Below are 19,846 nucleotides of genomic sequence, written 5' to 3'. Positions count from 1 at the left end.
CAGATAATCACAAATACAACATTTTCCTTTGCTAACATTCAACATTTTCCTTTGCTAACTTCTCAATCATTCAACATTTTCCTTTGCTAACATTCAACATTTTCCTTTGCTAACTTCTCAATCATTCAACATTTTCCTTTGCTAACTTCTCAATCATTCAACATTTTCCTTTGCTAACCTCTCAATCTCACAACATTTTCCTTTGCTAACATTCAACATTTTCCTTTGCTAACTTCTCAATCATTCAACATTTTCCTTTGCTAACTTCTCAATCATTCAACATTTTCCTTTGCTAACTTCTCAATCTTACAACATTGTCCTTTGCTAACTTCTCAATCTCACAACATTTTCCTTTGCTAACTTCTCAGCTCCCCAGATAATCACAAATACAACATTATTTTTTGCTAACTTCTCAGCTCTCCAGATAATCACACATGCAACATTTTCCTAAATGCTAACATACAACTTTTACATTTGTTAACTTTTCAACTCCAAGAAAACCACAAATACAATATATTCTTTTGCCTAATCCACTCTAAGAGAACCACAAAAACATTAAAAAAAAATCTTTGCTAACCCCCCCTACTTTAGCCTTATGTTCACCTAAGTAAAATCACACTTACACAAACTCTCAATACAAAACAAACCAAACTGTGAGAACAGTTCAAATAAAAGACTTCAAAACTTCATTCAGAAATGTTACTGCATATTGATGTTCACCATCAGAAGAGCAAAATTATCAAAAAGACGTCATTAATCAAAATTACACCCACAGAATTGTGAGATTAAATTCCCAATACTTTCAAGCAATGGATATATCTCAACTATTTCTAAAGCTTTCATTGTTTTTGTGTTTTCTTGGTTATTTTTTTTCTTTTAGCATTGATGTCTGATATTCAATCAATGTAATAAGTTACATCATCAAAATACGAGCAACTTTTGTTATTTAAAGTTTCTTTAAATAAGCAAAATAAAAGCACAAAGAAATTAAAAGGGATCACTCACATTTTGAATGCTTGCGCCGACGTCATGAGTTTCTTTGGCCCGTGCTTTCTTCAGGAGTAAGCTTTGCTGGAAAGCAAAGGACTTTTCCTTGTCATCATCCATGGCATTGACGCCTGTGTTTATTTCCAAGGGCGACGTGCCCATGGGCTCAGTTTTAATGCTCAATGCCGCCATCTTGAAGCTCCTGCCAATGGAAAATAGAAAATTCATATAATTATTAATTTCTATACTAGATAGAAAATTCCTTGTGAACAGGATGTTCTTGTGCGATATATCTTTCCTTATAAACACTGCTTATAGACTTAAATGTTGTATTTATAAAGTGACAAAAATTACCACACCAACACCTCAATCAACAGTTCATCAAGGTCATATGTATGGTAATTATCAAACTTCAATCAAAAGTCAAGGTCATAAGGTCAGACCAAACTCAAGTCAAGGTCACAAGGTCGTGCACCTCACTAAAGGGATACTTTTTTCCCTTTTTAAATCCTGTTTTCAAATGTTCGTTATGCTGACTAATTCAATCAGATTTTCATATCTCATTCCCACATGAAAATGAAACCAGAATCAATAGTTGCCAATCCTGCAGAGAAATTGGCAATATTTTTTCTAAAATCTATGAAAAGTATCATATGATCTGTCACAGTAAATGATGAAGTGACCATTTTATGTTGACAAAAATCAATTCATATTTGGAGAAAAATTATTGTTATTATCAAATATCATTACCTTTATATATTAAACTAAAATTTATAATATCTAAACATAAAAATAATAAAAGTAAAACATTGTGAAATTATAATGCATTTGATCAGTTAGTATTCAAAAGTATTTCACTTTTCTTACTATAAACAATTCATCAGAATGTGATATAGTGTTGCTTTCAAATTGATTTAATTTCTTAGAAAAAAATGCAATTACATTTTTTAATATCACATTTGCATTACATGTATTTCTTAGTGTGTGCTGACTTTGTGGGAAAACAATTTGTTTTCAGTCTAAATTAACCACCCAAAATATCCTTCCAGCATCCGAAGTGAAACTACACTATTTTTCTATAAAACTGTCAACTTCATGAATCAAACTTCAAACAGCACCATTTCAGCAGAGTTTAAAATAGCAAAGTTCAATTTTTAAACTAAATTAAAATTTTACTTTCAGGTTGTAACAAGTCTACATGTTCATTGGTACATGTAGGTCGTCCAGATGTTTATAAAAGCAGCCAATTTGGTTATCAATAATGGTGAACACTAGAAAAGAAATAATTCTGGTGTGGAGAAAAAAACCCATAGAGTCTCTCAGGTAGTCTACTTATCCATTCATTCCCATTGATTTTCAGTTCAACGCAACACCAAATGAAAAATGACTGTAATCAATAATTATAATGCACGCCTAAACCTTTTGCAACATGAGCTATGAAAAGAGGTATTTTACCTTGCAGGGAAACGTAATCAATACAGCCAAATAGCCATACCATATATTATCCATTTCACAAACAGAAACATTTTCTCCGTATTCAATACACAATATACCAATACTTTGAGAATATCTTTTCATATTTGATAAATGAAAATTTTATACATGTATATAAAAAAAATCTATGGATCTATCTTTCGTAGGGAAAAAAAGACGAAAATTTTCCATTTATCAGAAGTTTTAGTATTCCATCATAACATTATGTACACATTTTTAAAACTGGCTATATTTTCTAATGTACAAACTTACTCAATGCTATAATTTTGATGTAAAAATTTCTAATCAGCATATTTTAGATTTTATCTTTTTTCCATTTTACATAAAGAATACAATTTTTAACAGCTGTTCCTGAAAACAAACATAATTTGTTATAATGTGTTTAATAAAGTTGTTAACATAAATAAACCTAAACATTAATTTTTTTTTAAAATCTTTGCTGGGGATATTAAGTGCATTTTTATCAACAGCAAAAAAAAGGACTAATCGTAGTAAACTTATATTACAGATGTTGCAAATTAAAGAGAGAAAAAAACAGCATATTTTTATTGGTTACACAATGCAGTGATTTATGCAAGCTGTTGCAGGAGAGAAACCCCTATAGCAGATTTCAACAATCCTGGTATTTATGGCAAATTTCATACTGTGTTTGTTTATCCCAAACAAATCATTTTTCACAAAGTTTGTTTTTAATCTGTGGAAGACAACATCTGTTAGGGCCATTCTGTGGGGAAATGTACCATTCTATAGCTATTATCTAATTGTAATGAGGAAACGCTGACAATAGATGAGTATTTTTCTAAATCTCATTTCATTGTTAAATGAATGTTAGGACACATAATGATCCTCTCTCCATAAGATATGATGCCGTATCCAAAGTCCTGCACTTGATCATGAATATTCTCTTAAAATGACTTAAAGAATTTGTTTAAATAGATAACTAAAGAATTGTACACAGATGAACACTACAATTTTTTCATTTTTTTTTTTTTATCATTTTCCTCAGCTAACCTTATTTTTAATGATAAATTACTGTCTGTCAAGAGCAGACAACTCCACTTTACGATAGATGAAAAAGCCAGGTAAGATTATTATATTTGATCTGACCAAGGCATTCTACAGTTCCTTTACCATTCCCAAAATAATTCTCGTCACATTTTTTGTGTATTCTTTCATTTCAAGCACGGCACATATGGTATTAGGCGAATAAGTCTGTTTCCTGGGTAAACATTTTAGGTGTAATTATGGGCAACAGCGTCAAGAAGTACATTCTCAGGTCAGGTGACAAAAACCAGTGCACTTGAGGTAGAAGGTGGGCTGGATTTAACCTTAAAATCATCAAATAACAATGTATTTCTACACAAACAAATACAATGTAAACACGGCTACTCAATACTGGGTTTGAAATAAAGATTATAATTTCATGTGTAAAAGTTGACATATAGACTTAAATGTTGTTTACATATTAGCTAAGATCCCATGGCTAAATGAACCAAGTGACTTCTTTTCAACAATTACTTTCTATGCATATTAAATCAGTTTTAACAACACAGAAAACCAGCCAGGTAAAAACCAACATACCTGTATGACATTAGTTTGATACCCAAGGGAGAATGCGATACCTACAACTCATTGACTTTTATCTGCATTAAAATAAATCTCTTTTTGTGGACTGATTGAATCTGATTAACACAACTAATTGGTTGGTTGGTTTTTTTTGCTGGTGTTCAGGATTTCAAATGCACTTTCATCACAAATCATAAGAAGCACACACATTTTTGCTTTAAAATTATACAAATTTCATCCATTATTTTTAAATCAGTTATATTTACCAATATCATGTTATTTTCAAATAATTATGTTTAAAATTTCATATCTGATAATAAATGAAAAATGACAGCACCTACAGGTAAAAAATTGATAAAATCAAAGAGAATGAGAGCCCGCCAACTCCCCATGATCTACGTACATTCGAAGTGAGGGGAATTAACCTACATACACAGAAACTATCTTGTATTGAGGCTAAGCATTTATATATACCTGGTATATGAATCACTTAATTTATACTACAAGTTTCTTCTCTGGATCAACATTATTCACATACATCTACATAATGCTTTACAAATACTCATAAAGCATTTTATTGAATAAATTTCAACCCCATTCCTTTACACATACCAACGACGTTGGTTTTTGTAACCTTTCGATTCAATTCCTCTGAATCAATGGACTAATATATTTTAACATATACAAAGTTCATAAAACTGTTGTGCCACAATAATTAATGAGTGAACACGTACACACACACTCATACACAGAGAAAATAACGTACCGATGAGTATTCCATGATTCTGAATCTTACACATTAATCCACAGCCTACTAGTGAACACTATGGCATGGCAGTCCATTCATTGACAGCCCCAAAAAAAACAGTTTGTGGTGTTGTTGAGGGGCGGTGACCCTTGACATGGAGGTCGGGGCAGTGCTCCGCCCCGCGATAAGGGGTGACGACTTACAATAGTGGTGGGACTGGCGGAATGTCTCTCTGCTTCATGATAACACCACATAAGCCTGACTACCGTGGCAAATGCGATAATTTACAGGCAACTCAAAACTTCAATGTTTGCATAAAGTAAAGAGAAAAAGCATTGAGTTTTAACCCATTGACGTGGTCGTATATCAACCAATTTCTAACTCAGTTGATTGTACACAATCGCAAATGACATTATATAGCGTAATTATACTTGGTGTTTATATATAAATGGTTAAGTTTGTAAGACTCCTAATTTATACGTTAACAGTTCAGAGCTTGGTATTATATAAATACAGCTTTGTTCCATAATTGTATATAAACACCCTAACACTATAATCACAGTTTCAGAAATATCAATTCAACACATGTTTTTACTTTTATTCATAACTTTAATTCAATAACATCAAGAAATGCCAAAAAAATGTATTATTATTTCATAAGCACAGATTCTAATGTTAACTTATAGAATTTCAGAATTTCTAGGGATGAGAAATAAGTGAAAGTATTCAACTTTAAGTGTACTTAAATAATTAAGCCACACCCAGTTTTATTACCAAGAATTGATAAGAGAATCACTTATTGCCATATTTTTTATCTGGAGAAAAAATTCTTTAGCTAAGGCTTTAAATTGTTGACAGAGTATTCATATTTCTGCAGTTCTAAATTATAATAAAATTTCAAAACTAAGAAATGACTGTATAGTACGTCTTCAAACATAATGAAATTTCTTTCCTGTTTGCAAAGCATAATATTGATGTTACAAAAAGCATCTCGCAGAACTAAACATAGAATTTCGATTTAAAACAGATGTAAAAGCTACTCCACATTCCTGTATGACCGGAAATGTACTTCCAGCTGGATACAAACAACAAACAGTTAATCATGTCATTCTCTGTTCATGTAGCCTCTACAGAGAACAAGAAAAACACAGCCTCTTAAACCTTCAACTCCTACAGAGAAACATGTACCCAGTAGGAGGAAAACTTGGGCTCCAAAACCTCAGCTTCTACAGAGATCCATGAAGGAGAAAAACATGGCCTCAAAAACTTCAGCTTCAACAGAGATCCATGTAAGGGAAAAAACCATTGCCTCCAAAACTTCAGCTTCAACAGAGATTCATGAAGGAGAAAAACATCATGGCCTGCAAAACTTCCGCTTCTAGAGAGATCCATAAAGAAGAAAAACGTGGCCTCCAAAACTTCAGCTTCAACAGAAATCCTTGTAGGAGAAAAACATCATGGCCTCCAAGACTTCAGCCTCAACAGAGATCCATGTAGGAGAAAAACATCATGGCCTCCAAGACTTCAGCTTCTATGGAATGGCCTCCAAAACTTCAGCTTCTATGGAATGGCCTTCAAAACTTCAGCTTCAACTGAGATCCATGTAGGAAATAAACATGGCCCCCAAAACTTCAGCTTCAACAGAGATCCATGAAGGAGAAAAACATCATGACCTCCAAAACTTCAGCTGCTACAGAGATCTATGAAGGATATACATTTACCTGGCCTCTAAAAGTTCGGCTTCTATAGGTTTAGGTTACATCTTACATCAGCTTCAATAGAAATTCACATAAAGACATGATCAAAACAGCATGGACAAGTAAGACTTTTTAAACTATATAGAACAACCAGTACATAGAAAAATCATTGATTCTTTATCCAATTTTCCCCTTTTTAAATGTTTTTTGTATAAATTAAAGATTACACTGAACAACAAACTATTTTTTAATTTTGTTACATGTACTCTGATCAATACTGTTACTTATATTTTAAACAATCTTTTTTTTATAAAATACACTTCAACTCCAAAGGATTCTTAGCTTCCTAAACACTTGCAGTTCAGCTGTTAGTAATATGAGGAATGGGGGAATGGCCTCCCTACAAAAAATATATATGTGCTTATATTACAGATCCCTTCAAATATAAATATATATCCAAATGGGTTGGATTTCCTGTTTTTAAGTGCTCTTCCCTGAAGCCATCTCGGGTGTCTGACCTCCGTAACACAACAGCTAACATAGACAAACAATAAAGCTGTCTCAACCAAAACATCATCAAGTAGATTTTAGTTTTATATGTAAAATTCATTTATTATTATCAAAACTTTGAATTGACAAAACTGCAGTTGAAAACCAAGACAAAAACATATCAGTTTGTGAAATTGTAACGTGTACATATGTACACCAGTAGTTTATTGAACAATAGACAAATTGGAAAGACTAAATACATTTATACCTGTAAAACACCTACCCACTGACGAATCAAAACCCCCCAAAAAACTAGGTAATACGAATGAACAGGTAAACAAACTTTGTTGAGATATGGTTTTAGCTGCCAATCAAACACACCAGAATTTTTTATCGTGATTAATCTGAAATAAACTGCTCAAAAGATTGCACTTATTTTCCAGGGTCATTCAAAAGATATAAATCAGCAGAGAATACCTGTAATTATATATATGGCTATCAGCTGACAAAGACTTCCTCCCCTACTCCTAACTGTCTGTCACCAGATACAATACACGATTGCTGTGAGCAATGATTTTTTTTATTTAAATGACCAAATCTTTCGATTAAATGAAGCTGCACTTTAGAATGACCTTAATCTCCTTATATAGATCTTGTATAAATCTGGCCAATGGCTATATATGGATATTAATTAAAACTACCATCAACCATAGTAGGACTGTTGTGTTTTCAACAGCCGTGCACATTTGGTTACATAACATTTACCGAACTTTGTAATTTATGATATAATTATAATAATTAAACGTTTTAACTTCAAACTTCTATATTTTCTTCTAAGATTAACAAAACTATCTCATATATGAATTTAACAATTAGGATGTAGCAGGTTTGTGTATTAAAAAATTTAAAAAAAAATGCATGTTTATTCATGTAACAAGCTTTAAGCATGCACAACAGTATCTTAGTTGTAGTTCCAGTGTTTTTCCTGCCTGTATATTTGGGGCCGAAATAAGGCCCCATTCCCAATTGTATTTCTTGTTATTTTTTCCCAAATCTATGTCTTAATTTCCCAAATCAGTGAATTGACGACTATTTTGTGTGACAAAACAAAAAAATTTCCGAAATCCCAGGTCTGAACATTGTATTTTAGTATACATTCTTACACTTGATTCTTAGAGAAGGATAATTTTTATTTCTACCTTTTCTAAAATTTCCATAAACACCATTAAAATTGTTCATTTCATACTTTTATAGCACAAAATTTCCCAATTTTCACCAGGTGGCAATTTCCCAAAATGCACAGGAAAAACACTGAGTTCTCAGCTGTTACTAGAGGATTTCTTTCTAACAGTACTTCTTTTTCCCTGAATGACTAATTCACTGTCTAAATCATTCATCATGGTCAGCCTCCAGAAGACAATTTGCCTTATAAGCAACAAACAAGCGAGTGAAAATGAAAATTTGAAAATTGTTACCTGTATTTTCTTGTAGTCCAACGTTACACACTTAGAAGAAACTTCTTTGCAACTCATTGTCAAATCATTATATAAAGTAGCAAACATCCAGCAACTTGGTAAAAGTATCTAGTCTAGCTGCTACAATGACAAGCAGTTAATAAAACACAACAATTAAACGCCATGTACTGACGTCTACAAAAAGTCAAGCGATACCATCATCAAACACCGCACAACAATGGCGACCATTAAGCTGAATTTGCATATGATTGGGATAATAGGACAAGTGTTTGTACACGATTATCTCTGTAACATTACCGTCACAACACCAACGACATGTAACAGCAGCTAATAATTCACCATGTTTGCTTTCTAATGCCTCAATTCAATTTGGACTATGTTTTTCAAAATGTTACACTCGGCTAATCAACAGCCGGCTACAGTGACAGTTCCCTTTGTTTCTGTTAAGAGAAAACAGCAGAAATAATTTGACAAAATTTTAAACTTTAATCAACTGTATGATGGAGTTGTTTGGACATTTGAGTTAAAAATATTCATATACAACAAGCTCTGCTTCCAACAAATATTTTCTTCCCTTTAGCCAACTAATACTTATAGTTTATATGATTGCACAATTACAATGACAAAACATATAGCCATACTGTACGCCAATGTAAACTTAATCACAAATCTCACTTTCTATACAGTAAAACATGTTTATACCAAACACACCTACAACAAATCCGTGGTTATAACTAACTCAAGATTTGACCAGATAAAAACATATGATATTTTACAATTATTAAAATTTAACCATTAACTTTGACAATACGAAAAAAAAATCTATTGAGAACTTCTTTCTTTAACAAGATTATCTTGAGAGAAATGTATATGGTTGGAATGTATTGCTTAACATTGACCCATAAGTTAGAAAATACATGTATTCTAATACAGCTAAGTCCATAGAGAATCAAATACTTGTATATCGGATGTATTATAGATCTATATGAATAAAATTATTTTTCTGTGTAAGTATCCCACTGTGAATCTTAAAACCCTTACAAGTTTATACCCCACTACCATTCAGCTTTGTAAGTATATTAAGTCAACACACTCTCCACACCTTTCCCACCCCACTTTTCACATTTACTGCAGGATAATCTCCCCTTTCTCTAATCGAGATTCAATAAGCGTACTCGGCCACCTCAGACAACAAGATAAGTAGTACGGAGACCCTGATCCAAGCTCGATATACCACCCACGATCCTTGCCTGCCTTAATTAACACTTAATTAGGACCCTAATTAGGACACCAATTCTGTTTCACCTGCACCCCCTCTGGAGCTCCTTGCTGGACATCTCGGCTCCTCTCAATGATCCCGCTCAACACCGTATTGGAATACAATCATTTTTTTCACACGCTTTTATTTACAATGGGATCAGGACAAACAGAGACTTACACAGGATCACCAATGTTTTCATGACATCTTTTCATGAGTAAATATTCATCATTAGCACCAAACACATGCTTTCTTTACCATTTAATTGTCTTTTTACAAAAAGATAACATTTTTTATTTAAAGGAAACTTGCATTTAATATAGCATATGTGGTTAAAAATTAAGCTCAACTAAATTGTTCAATAAAGTGTATGATACAATTTGTTTCTAATAAATCAAATTACAACACAAATCAAGAAAGAGCATGGACACAGCAAGAATATAAAAGAAATTAATATTACAATCATATATACTTAAATATTATCCATATTAATTCAATTTTACAAGACTAATTGGTACTGTCATCAGGGATTGTGCTGGGTGTTCTATAAATGGGGTCCTCCTCGATCATAAAATGGGGTCCCCTAATTATGTAATTGGTATATTGACTATCAGAAAAAAAGTATAGTCTTTTTCATTTTCTATGCTTAAAAGGATATAGGGATGGGCCAGGGTAAACAAAAACTCTTTTGTTGGCTATTCGTGTTAGGCATCATTTTATTTATCTTCCAGATCTATAAATGCATTTGAAGCATGTCTTCCCTAACTAATGGACATATTCCTTCATATTCATATATAACATGCTATATCAGTAACTATGCCATATGTATATGTGCTTAGAAGCTTTCAATGACCATTCTTTATAAGCTTCTAGAAACATAAATAAAGCATTCCTTTTAAAGACCGTAGGAAGAAATCAATGAAAATCACTGGCATTATAGGTACATATATATTAAGACCACAACATATGAGTAATTGTTTTTCTCTAATGATAATCGAGAATGTCTGCTTATCATTGGATAGCACAGTCTTGTCTGACATTCAAATTACAAATTAAAGAGGAATTACACTAGAGGTGGGGGAGGAAGGGTATAATGTGTACCAAGTGAACTCGTTGAGAAATACCATGACCACTTTTTTTAGCCTTGCTGGTGAAATTAATGGGAAAACCTAAGTGTACACGGAAAATATGGTAAGTTAATCTGCTATCCCTCGTAAGTTATAAGTTGGGAGACCGGTTTCGTTTGGTTTTATTAGCTTACGTCCTATTTACAGCCAGGGTTATTTATAGGGCTGCGGTAACAATTCATCGATACTTCAATATAATCAATCTGAAATTTCACCGTACAATCGTATCGTCAGTTAGACTGTATCGAAATATGTCTAGCAATTGTAGTGTGCGCCCTATAATTGCTGAATTACCTCCATTTACAAACAAAAATGGTGGCCTAGCTGAGAGATTTAGAGCCAAAAGAGGGCACAGAAACAGCCTTCATTGTGTTAATCTTTTTGAAAGTCTTTTAAATGAAAATATTCCAGTTATAAAATGAACTCAAGTTAATCAAAGACAATGTTAAACTTGTCAGTAATATAAAAATACAAAATAAACACTTGCTTGAATTTTTGTATTATCGCGCTACATCATGTCTTGCAACACAATATCACGATACATATTTTATCGTGAAATTCCTTACAATACTCAGCACTAGTTATTTAAGGATGTGCCAGGTATGTTGGAGGAGGAAAGCCAGAGTACCCAAAGAAAAACTACCGACCGACCAATAATCAGTACCTTGTAACTACCATATATATATAACTCACAACCCAGGGACAAGGACAGCCCGATTGGCAACCTCAGCCTTTGGGAAGGAGCTGGAACAAATGTCTTATGAATAATTAAGAATCATATTAATGATTGAACTGCTCCAAGACAACAAGTTCTTATTTACCAAATAGAATATTTTTTCTTGTGGATCAAAAAGACAACATTTTATTTACATTCACTTTATCTGCTCATAAGTATATCACTAAAAACATCCACAATATCTCCCTTTTACAATATAACTCCCTTTTATGTATAATGAGCGGTATTGAGATTCGTATGAAAAAAGTCAACCCACAAAATTAAGTCAAGTGTTAAATATACACTCTTGTGGTATAGGTCCTATATGATAGCTACCTGTTTCTAATCGGCTATTTGATAACATCTCCCTTTCCACCATAAAAACCTGTACACTGTATTTAAATATATAAATTTACTACAGACTAAACAGTTCAATATTATCTCCTAAAGACAATAATTTATTTCATTTCAAATAAAAATCTTCCTGAACATAATAATAAAATTTGTCCTTTGTGCTCTAAAGCTGATCCACTTGCTCTTGGGTATGGACATGTTTCATATCAAACTATATCACAAGCCTCAAGTTGAATTAGATTTTTCTCTGGACACTCAGACTCTTCTCTGGTGCAGCCTGATACTTTATGAGACCTTACTTGTTTAGTAAAATATATAATAAAATTCTTCATTCATTTTCATCATGATTTGGTAGATTTTCTGCACCTAGCAACTGCCCCATGCAGGATTTGAGCTCCTAATTATAATCTATCACAAATAAGTATGTATATCTTAATAGAAATGCTTTTATTCTTTTAAAAACATGATTTTTTTTTTCAAACATGAATTTAATGCAAGTTTAATAATTTTGCAGAGTTGCAAAAGTTATAATCTTACTGTTAAAACTACACTTATCATCCCTTCTTGAACATTACAATAAAACAAAACGAAATAAGTGTTAATTTTGATAACGTGTGTCGTATGTCTTGTGTTTATACCAGTGTTGTCTTAATCAATGAGCTGCAGTTGATTATATCACTGCACCAGCAAAACAACAAAACAGCAAAATGAACCTTGTTTACATTAACAGATTTACACAGGGAATCTTGCATCTGTTTGGTGTTGTAACTTAATCTTAGGTTGTCAATAGTAGATGTTCTGAAATTATAATTCACAGTGATAAATCTACCTGCGCATCCTGAGTCCTGGACTCACAGAATTTTAAAAGGACCCATGAAATTTCTGGGAATGGGTGTCTATAACACTGTGGGACCCATTGTTTTCACAAAAACCATTGAAAAGGACCCACGGAAAATAAACGTAGATTGAACACTGATTCATTTTTCAAACTTTTAATTTTCGCTTCGGAAACATAGTAGGCGTAAGTTATGGTCAAGTGCCCTATATTCTTCAGGGACCTGTTTTCGTCATGTTTACAATTTTGCTTATATCTCATGAACTATCGTGTTGGTCTTGCTTAAAAGCGAGTGTGTATTATAACCAAGTGATTTCATAAATACGATTTAATATACCCCAAAATGAAGGTGTTTTGCTACATCGTATTTATGAAATCACTTGGTCTTAAGTCCATTTTAAATGAACCTCAAAAAAATACCGTCAGCGTTTGACTGTCCATGTGCACTGATCAGCAGTATGTCAACAAAGTACCGGAAGTCATGTGTCTGATCATGTGATTCATAGCCCAGATTTTGGGTTATTACAAATTATTTTGGCGATTCAACTTACCTGAAATTTTTGGTGCGGTACTGTTGAAAATGTAACATTATTCTATGTAAACAGAGGTTTTCACCACTTTCCACGACCAATAGGTTTAAAGATTTAAAATCAATGTAACTACAGGAAATTTTCAGCTTAAACACAATCTCACAAGCGCCTGCTGTTCATCATTTATTTGGAATGCTCTCAATTTTCGTAATAAGCGAAACAGCCCCCCTGACAAAAATAGGTCCGTATTGTTTCGGCCATCACCCAGTGACCGGCGGTTAGAAATCTTCCGTACCGCAATAGATAAATAACGAATTGATAGACAACTTGTTGCACAAGTAAGACAAAATATAATATATTTTTGTTGATAAAACTGGTACATTTTATTCCTTGCTGGTTTGTTGGAATCCCAGGGTATTTGATTACCCTGACAAATATTGGTCCTCCAAGGGTAAATCTTCAGAAAACAACTATATGTAGTTGTGTTCTTTCAGTTTTCAAAGTGAAAATTATGTAATTAACAGGTTTTTAAAAAACGCTTCCTGGTATATATTATCAAATCTTGTTTCAGAATAATCAAGAAGATCATCAGATTGAATCTATAATTTATATATGTACCATATAACAATTTCTGAAAGCTGCAGACATTATGTGTAAAAAATTATGTTAAAACTTATTAAATTGTAAGCGACGTAACAATCACTGTTCAATAATTTTTTTAGATGTTTTTAACATTCAATCACAATGTATTGAATGGAAAAAAAAACTTTTGTATTTATATTTCTTCTCAATGAAAAAAATAATTCAGTGTTAATTCACATGGCTATGAGCTTGGTAGTCTACAAAAGGGGTCTAGATTAGAGAATATCAGATCCATCTGCAAACTGTCAAAACTCCAGCATTAAAATATGCTACTTGATTCACAAACCTTATAGTCGGCTTATAGCTTTTTCAATTATGAAATCATATATACATATATCTGGATAAGTATATAGACAGCAGACATCTACAACATGTGGCCTACTAAACAGCCGTACAAATCACTCAGAAGCCCTCTGTACAAGAGATCCACTGTGTGTTAAAACTCTGATACAGAACCCATTAAAATCATAAGAAATTCTATTTCAAAAAAGTTAACGTGCCAATTTTTCGTGTTGATAAAGTATTAGAATGTTCAGTGTTTCAATGAATTATAAGACATAAAAACAAATTTGAACAAAACACTTTTCTTTCACTGTTCAACTTACGAACAGGATATATAGGACAAAGGAAATGCCAAAAATAGCATTACCTGAACAAGTCTGAAGTGGGTCTACAACTCGGAAACTGGCACAGGCAGCTTTATGTCTATATTCTCCAGGTGCCATGGAACAATATACCTTTTATTAATTCGGCAATTTGTAGGAAATTCTCAGGTAATTGGTCAGGTACTTGTACCTAAATGTCTCTAGTCTAGATAGTATCTACAGGTATAAATACAGGTGTAATCTATTTACCTGTACTCTGGTTAATACATGGAGAGGAAATTAAACGTTTTATTGGTTGGTAGTTCAGGATCTTCACGACTGTACTTATTACCTTTAATTTATCAAATTACAAGGATATTGAGCTTCAGATTAATCTGCTACAATTTGTTTCCACTTCAGAAATTTAATTCTACATGAACTGTTAAAAATTTGAAATGCAGATTTGGTTTGAAATGTGGCAACTGAATATAATTCAAGGGGCAATTTTTAATCAGTTTTAACTTAGAAGTGCTAATGTTACTCATGTTTCAGGATCCCCTTTATAACAAAATACATGTAAATAACGGACTAAAAATTATCTGAATGATTATCTTACATGGAACAAGAAACCAATGCAGTTTTTTAATTCCTTTTTAGAGGACGGTGGGGGAGGGCAGTTGTTTTTATCTAGACTAGATATTCGCCAATTAAATTCATTAAATGGAAATTCTTACTATCTTTTTAATTTTCTAATTTTTTGTCCAAGTTCCAACATACTAAGTACGTATATACTTTCATCTGGTTCTGATCCTGAGGTACAGTAATATAATATATATGTGGCATACAATCAAATATGCCCCAAAATACCATGGGGGTTTAAGATGAGACTAAATAAACATTTGTACCTTGTCATTACAATTAGCAATATTTATTATTGGAAGAAATGAAAAAATCAGCATATCTAAAATATCACAATTGATGTTGAAAAGTAAAAGCATGAATGAACTGATATTTCTCTTGATCCCAATCTTGTGGACACCTGGCCACTGGAGGAGACATACTGTACTGATGATTATCATATAGGTATGGAGGGCTGACTTGTTAATCAGAGCTAAGCTGGTAATCAGTAGGAATATCTGTGAAATTGAATGTCCCTTTATCACTGTCTAAATGTTATCCTGGTCTAAGACCCTAGGGATCCCTCAGATAAAAGGACCCTCCAATCACAAACCCCCTCAGGACACTTGCAGGGGACCAACTTCAAACAGCTTAGCTACCAACACATACAGGGACTGTGCTGGCCCTTATTTAGAGGATTTAGCAGATAAACAGTGTCCTATAGTGTCATGATTACTTAAACCTACAACTTTCTGTGTAGAAACTGGGTTGTGTACACACTCTCAAATTGTATGTAATGCAAAACACATACCCTGGTATTTTGAGAAATCTGTGTCAATCGTATGTAAAAATTGACACGAAAATAAATGCAACAGTGGCTAAAATTATGTAGTAAAAAAGTGAAAAGTATGTATTACACACCATTACAAGACTTTGGGTTTTTGTCTAATTAACAAATATTAAGTTCTTGTTTACAAATATTTAGAAAAAAAAATATGTGAACTTGCTCCATACATGTATACAAATAAATGTAAGAAAATAAAGGACTCTCAAAACTACATTTTTAGATTTGTGCTACATTACATTGTTAAAAAATTGATAAAATATACATTGTCATGGATCGTCATATTTCTAAACTTATTTTCTATCCTTCTATATATATCCCTAGAGAAAAAATATTTAATTAAAGATGTTTTTTATCACACGCAATAAACACAAAACTAATTATTATAATATGAATATATTCTAGGTTCATTAGCAATAAGTCATTCCCAGGTTGACCTGAACATTCGCTACAGCTATTAATCTAAAAATATATTATACAGAAAGACAATACACTTTTTAATATACACAATTTGTTTTGCCCTGGGCTAGAATATTTAACAGGATTGCCGAATATTCATAAGAGGTCCTCTTCATGAGAAACCCTTCATTTGTCATGTAATAATTCAACACCCATAACATGCCATATTTTAAAATGAATTTAAAAGTTTCTCATTAAATTCTACCATGGGAGAAAAATAATTTTGGTAAATTAACCTCTTAAAATGGCTTGATTTATTTCATACTGTAATTAATTTACTTCTTTACAATATAAATTCTTATTGCAATACCTATTTATAATTGGCCTGCTATAAATGTAATACAATGTTCTCTCAAGATTGTTAGGCCTGATGATACTTTACACGTCAAATAGGCCTACACAATGTTTTCAGCCAGCTTTATTGTCAGTTTTCAAACTATGAGTAGGCCTTATAAATCAATTCACGATAAATACCAACCAGCCTGCCCTTTATATTACTGTGTGATGTTATGCTCTTAGTAAAATCTGGGACATTTCACTGAAAAAAAAACTTTCTCAACTTCAGTTTACTGAGGGCTCACTGACAGCGAAACGTCAACAGCCAAAATAACAAACTTTTTTTACTGCAGTCAAACTGCATGGTTAATACATGCTTCAGATAACTGTCGAGAAAGTAAGATAAATATACAAAGATGAACCCAGATATTTATATCAAGCGGGTCCTGTCTGTAAATTTAACTCGACAGACAAAACTACCAGCTTATAAGCGAGAGAGCTGTGACCTCAAACTTCGACGGTACGATCTCTGCCCTGGTTCGCGGCGGTATAAACTTGCAAAGGAATTTACTGCTTCAAGCGAATGATCAAGCCCAACGAGTCTAGAATATATTCTACAACACTTACCCAGTTTACAGTAAACTTTCCATCACTTGTTTCTACCTGTATACTCCCATTCGTGTATATTGTGTCCAAGGTAAAAATTCTGAGTTCCGGAGCTATTCAAAGATGGCGGTGAAATGTACCGGGTGACGTAATTGCAGCAACAACTCGGAATTCCGGAAGTAGTTGAAAACATTTGGCAAGAGAAAAGCGCGGGAAGCACATTGTTCACCTGTGCGGCGAGCGATCGACTGACGGTAGAGCTTGCGGAAAATCAAATAGGCTTACGCGGGAACATCGGGAAAGTTATTTTAGTAAATGTATTGCTTACCGCAAAATAATCTTAATAAAATAGCAAATAGTATAATAATTATTATATTATTTAATTATTATACTATTTTTTTCTTACATATTTGTAACAAGTTTTACATGTTTCATAAAAACATTGCCCTTGTGTCCCAAGAAATCAAATTAAAAAAAAATTACAATCATAATGGCTGCTTTTACTCAATTTTAATTTCTTATGTAGGCATAGATTTTTTTTCCTTTGGACTGAATTAATGTATAACACGAAATAAAAATAAATTAAAAAAAAATATTAAAAAAATGAATTAAAAAAATCACGACAGGAAATATTAAACATATACATCTCAAAAAGTTTTACATTTTAATACTAAAAACGTATTCTAACGCATTGACAAGCTCAAATAGAGGATGTTGTAATAAATGTAAAAACGTAACTTATATAAATTCGCCATTATGTCGTAAAGAAAGCGCTTACATTTTGATGAAGCGTATCTTTTATCGCTATATGCAAAATGCAAAGTGACAACCATTGTATTGTTATCGTAGAATCAGTACGGATGAGTGAATGTAGATCTGACTTTTTAACTCAGTTAATTTGCTATAATGCTTAAGTAAGTAAAAGCAAACTCAATTAGTTTGCCTTAATGCTAAGTAAGTAAAAGAAAATCTCTCTAGACCATTTTCACTCATATAGGCATCTAATCTATGTAGGGACGTATGACAGGTCTCTATTCTAACAGTGATAAAATAAACATTTAAAAATAATTATACATAACGAGGTTAGTCCACTAAAGCTGCCTATATCATTACCCCCCACCCCTAAGATATAAGAATTTCTAAAGGGAGATCAGATAAAAATAAAACTGTTCATCGTGTGGTGATAGTATGAAGATATATCGCTACATTAGGCATTTTTCACATATTGTTCTCGGCTTTTTTGGTCACACAAGTCTATATTCGTGAAAACAAATAAACAGAAAATGTTAAAGATTCACACTACATCGTATAACAGGACACTAGAATTTCGAAACATTGATAATGTCAGAATTATCCATATTTTTACGATATTTTACAAGGTAAAGGGAAACACTTGGTCCTACGCCTGCGTATCATGTTATAGGGACTTTGATAATAACTGAAAATCTGTGGTATTCTGAATCGCAAAATGATTCATCAAGTAATTGAATGTGTAAATGAATGATAATAAGTCGGCTTATTGGTATTCTGAATCGCATAATGATTCATCAAGTAATTGAATGTGTAAATGAATGATAATAAGTCGGCTTATTTCAATAAAAATATACACTATATTAGAAAATTATTTTAAAATTACACGTTAACTTCAGAAACATATATTATGTATAAATATGTTTCTGCTAACAGGTTATATCACAAAATATTTTAATGTCGATGATCTTTAGTACATGTTTACCCAGCATCTAAAGGTCAAGATATGAGAGTGACATGCGAATGATTACGTAGTTCTCATTTTTTGTTGTTAATATTTCTTGCTCGCGTGGTGAACTAATGAGTTTGTTTTTCGCAGTTGGTACCGAATACACCTACTAAAACTGTTTAAAACTAATTTAAATGTGATAAATTTAAATAAGAAACGCATCATCATATTCATGGATCTCACGAAGTGCGTTATTCAATTTGTGACATTTTGCTGATTAAGGCAAATATTTTACACACAGTGTAATTTGAGTAATATGTGTAAAATAGTCTTAAAATTGTGTTTCGTCCACCTAGTTACATATTAAAGTGTCTATTTTCACCGTATGAACTATACACAAGGTAAAATGTGGTTGATAAACTTTCAAGTTTTGACTTATTCTAAGGTTATTTCCTTTTTAAATTCGGGATATCTATTAGCATCTTGAAAAACACGACAAACTAGATATCTCGTTCTTTTACCCGGTACAGAGATCTATATCCACACTTCTGGTGAGAACTAGATATCTCGTTCTTTTATCCGGGACAGAGATAGGCACACATTTGGTAACACCTAGAGATCTTGTTCTTTTTCCCGGGACAGAGATATCCACACTTCTGGTGGTACCTAGATATCTCGTTCTTTTATCCGGGACAGATATATTCACACTTGACAGAGATATCCACACTTCTGGTGGCACCTAGAGATCTCGTTCTTTTACCCGGGACAGATATAACTTCACTCTTTTAAAAGTATCCCTTATTCAGAATTAGGAATATCCACCTTATTCTAAATAGGAATATC

General features: G+C 32.6%; 1 protein-coding gene across 3 annotated transcripts in view; it reads right to left on the bottom strand.

Annotated features, from left to right (window-relative positions):
- The window catches only part of LOC138321707 (homeobox protein 4-like), a 65,333-nt gene extending 47,854 nt beyond the window's left edge, over positions 1-17,479 (bottom strand). Inside the window, exons 1-2 of one of the 3 annotated variants that reach the window (XM_069265606.1) lie at positions 17,326-17,479; positions 1,006-1,189 (exon numbers count right to left, since the gene is read on the bottom strand). In XM_069265606.1, coding sequence (XP_069121707.1) covers positions 1,006-1,179 — 174 coding nt within the window. In that variant the 5' untranslated portion in view covers positions 1,180-1,189; positions 17,326-17,479. Of the gene's footprint in view, positions 1-1,005; positions 1,190-4,813; positions 5,380-8,456; positions 8,596-17,325 lie in introns of those variants that run through there. The other 2 variants (XM_069265608.1, XM_069265607.1) reach the window with 2 other exon arrangements.
- Positions 17,480-19,846: the final 2,367 nt, after the last annotated feature.

The sequence above is a fragment of the Argopecten irradians genome, chromosome 4 (assembly GCF_041381155.1).
Source record: "Argopecten irradians isolate NY chromosome 4, Ai_NY, whole genome shotgun sequence".
Classification (NCBI taxonomy): domain Eukaryota; kingdom Metazoa; phylum Mollusca; class Bivalvia; order Pectinida; family Pectinidae; genus Argopecten; species Argopecten irradians.
Note: the sequence above shows the minus strand (reverse complement) of the source record. Positions and strands in the feature narration are given on the sequence as shown.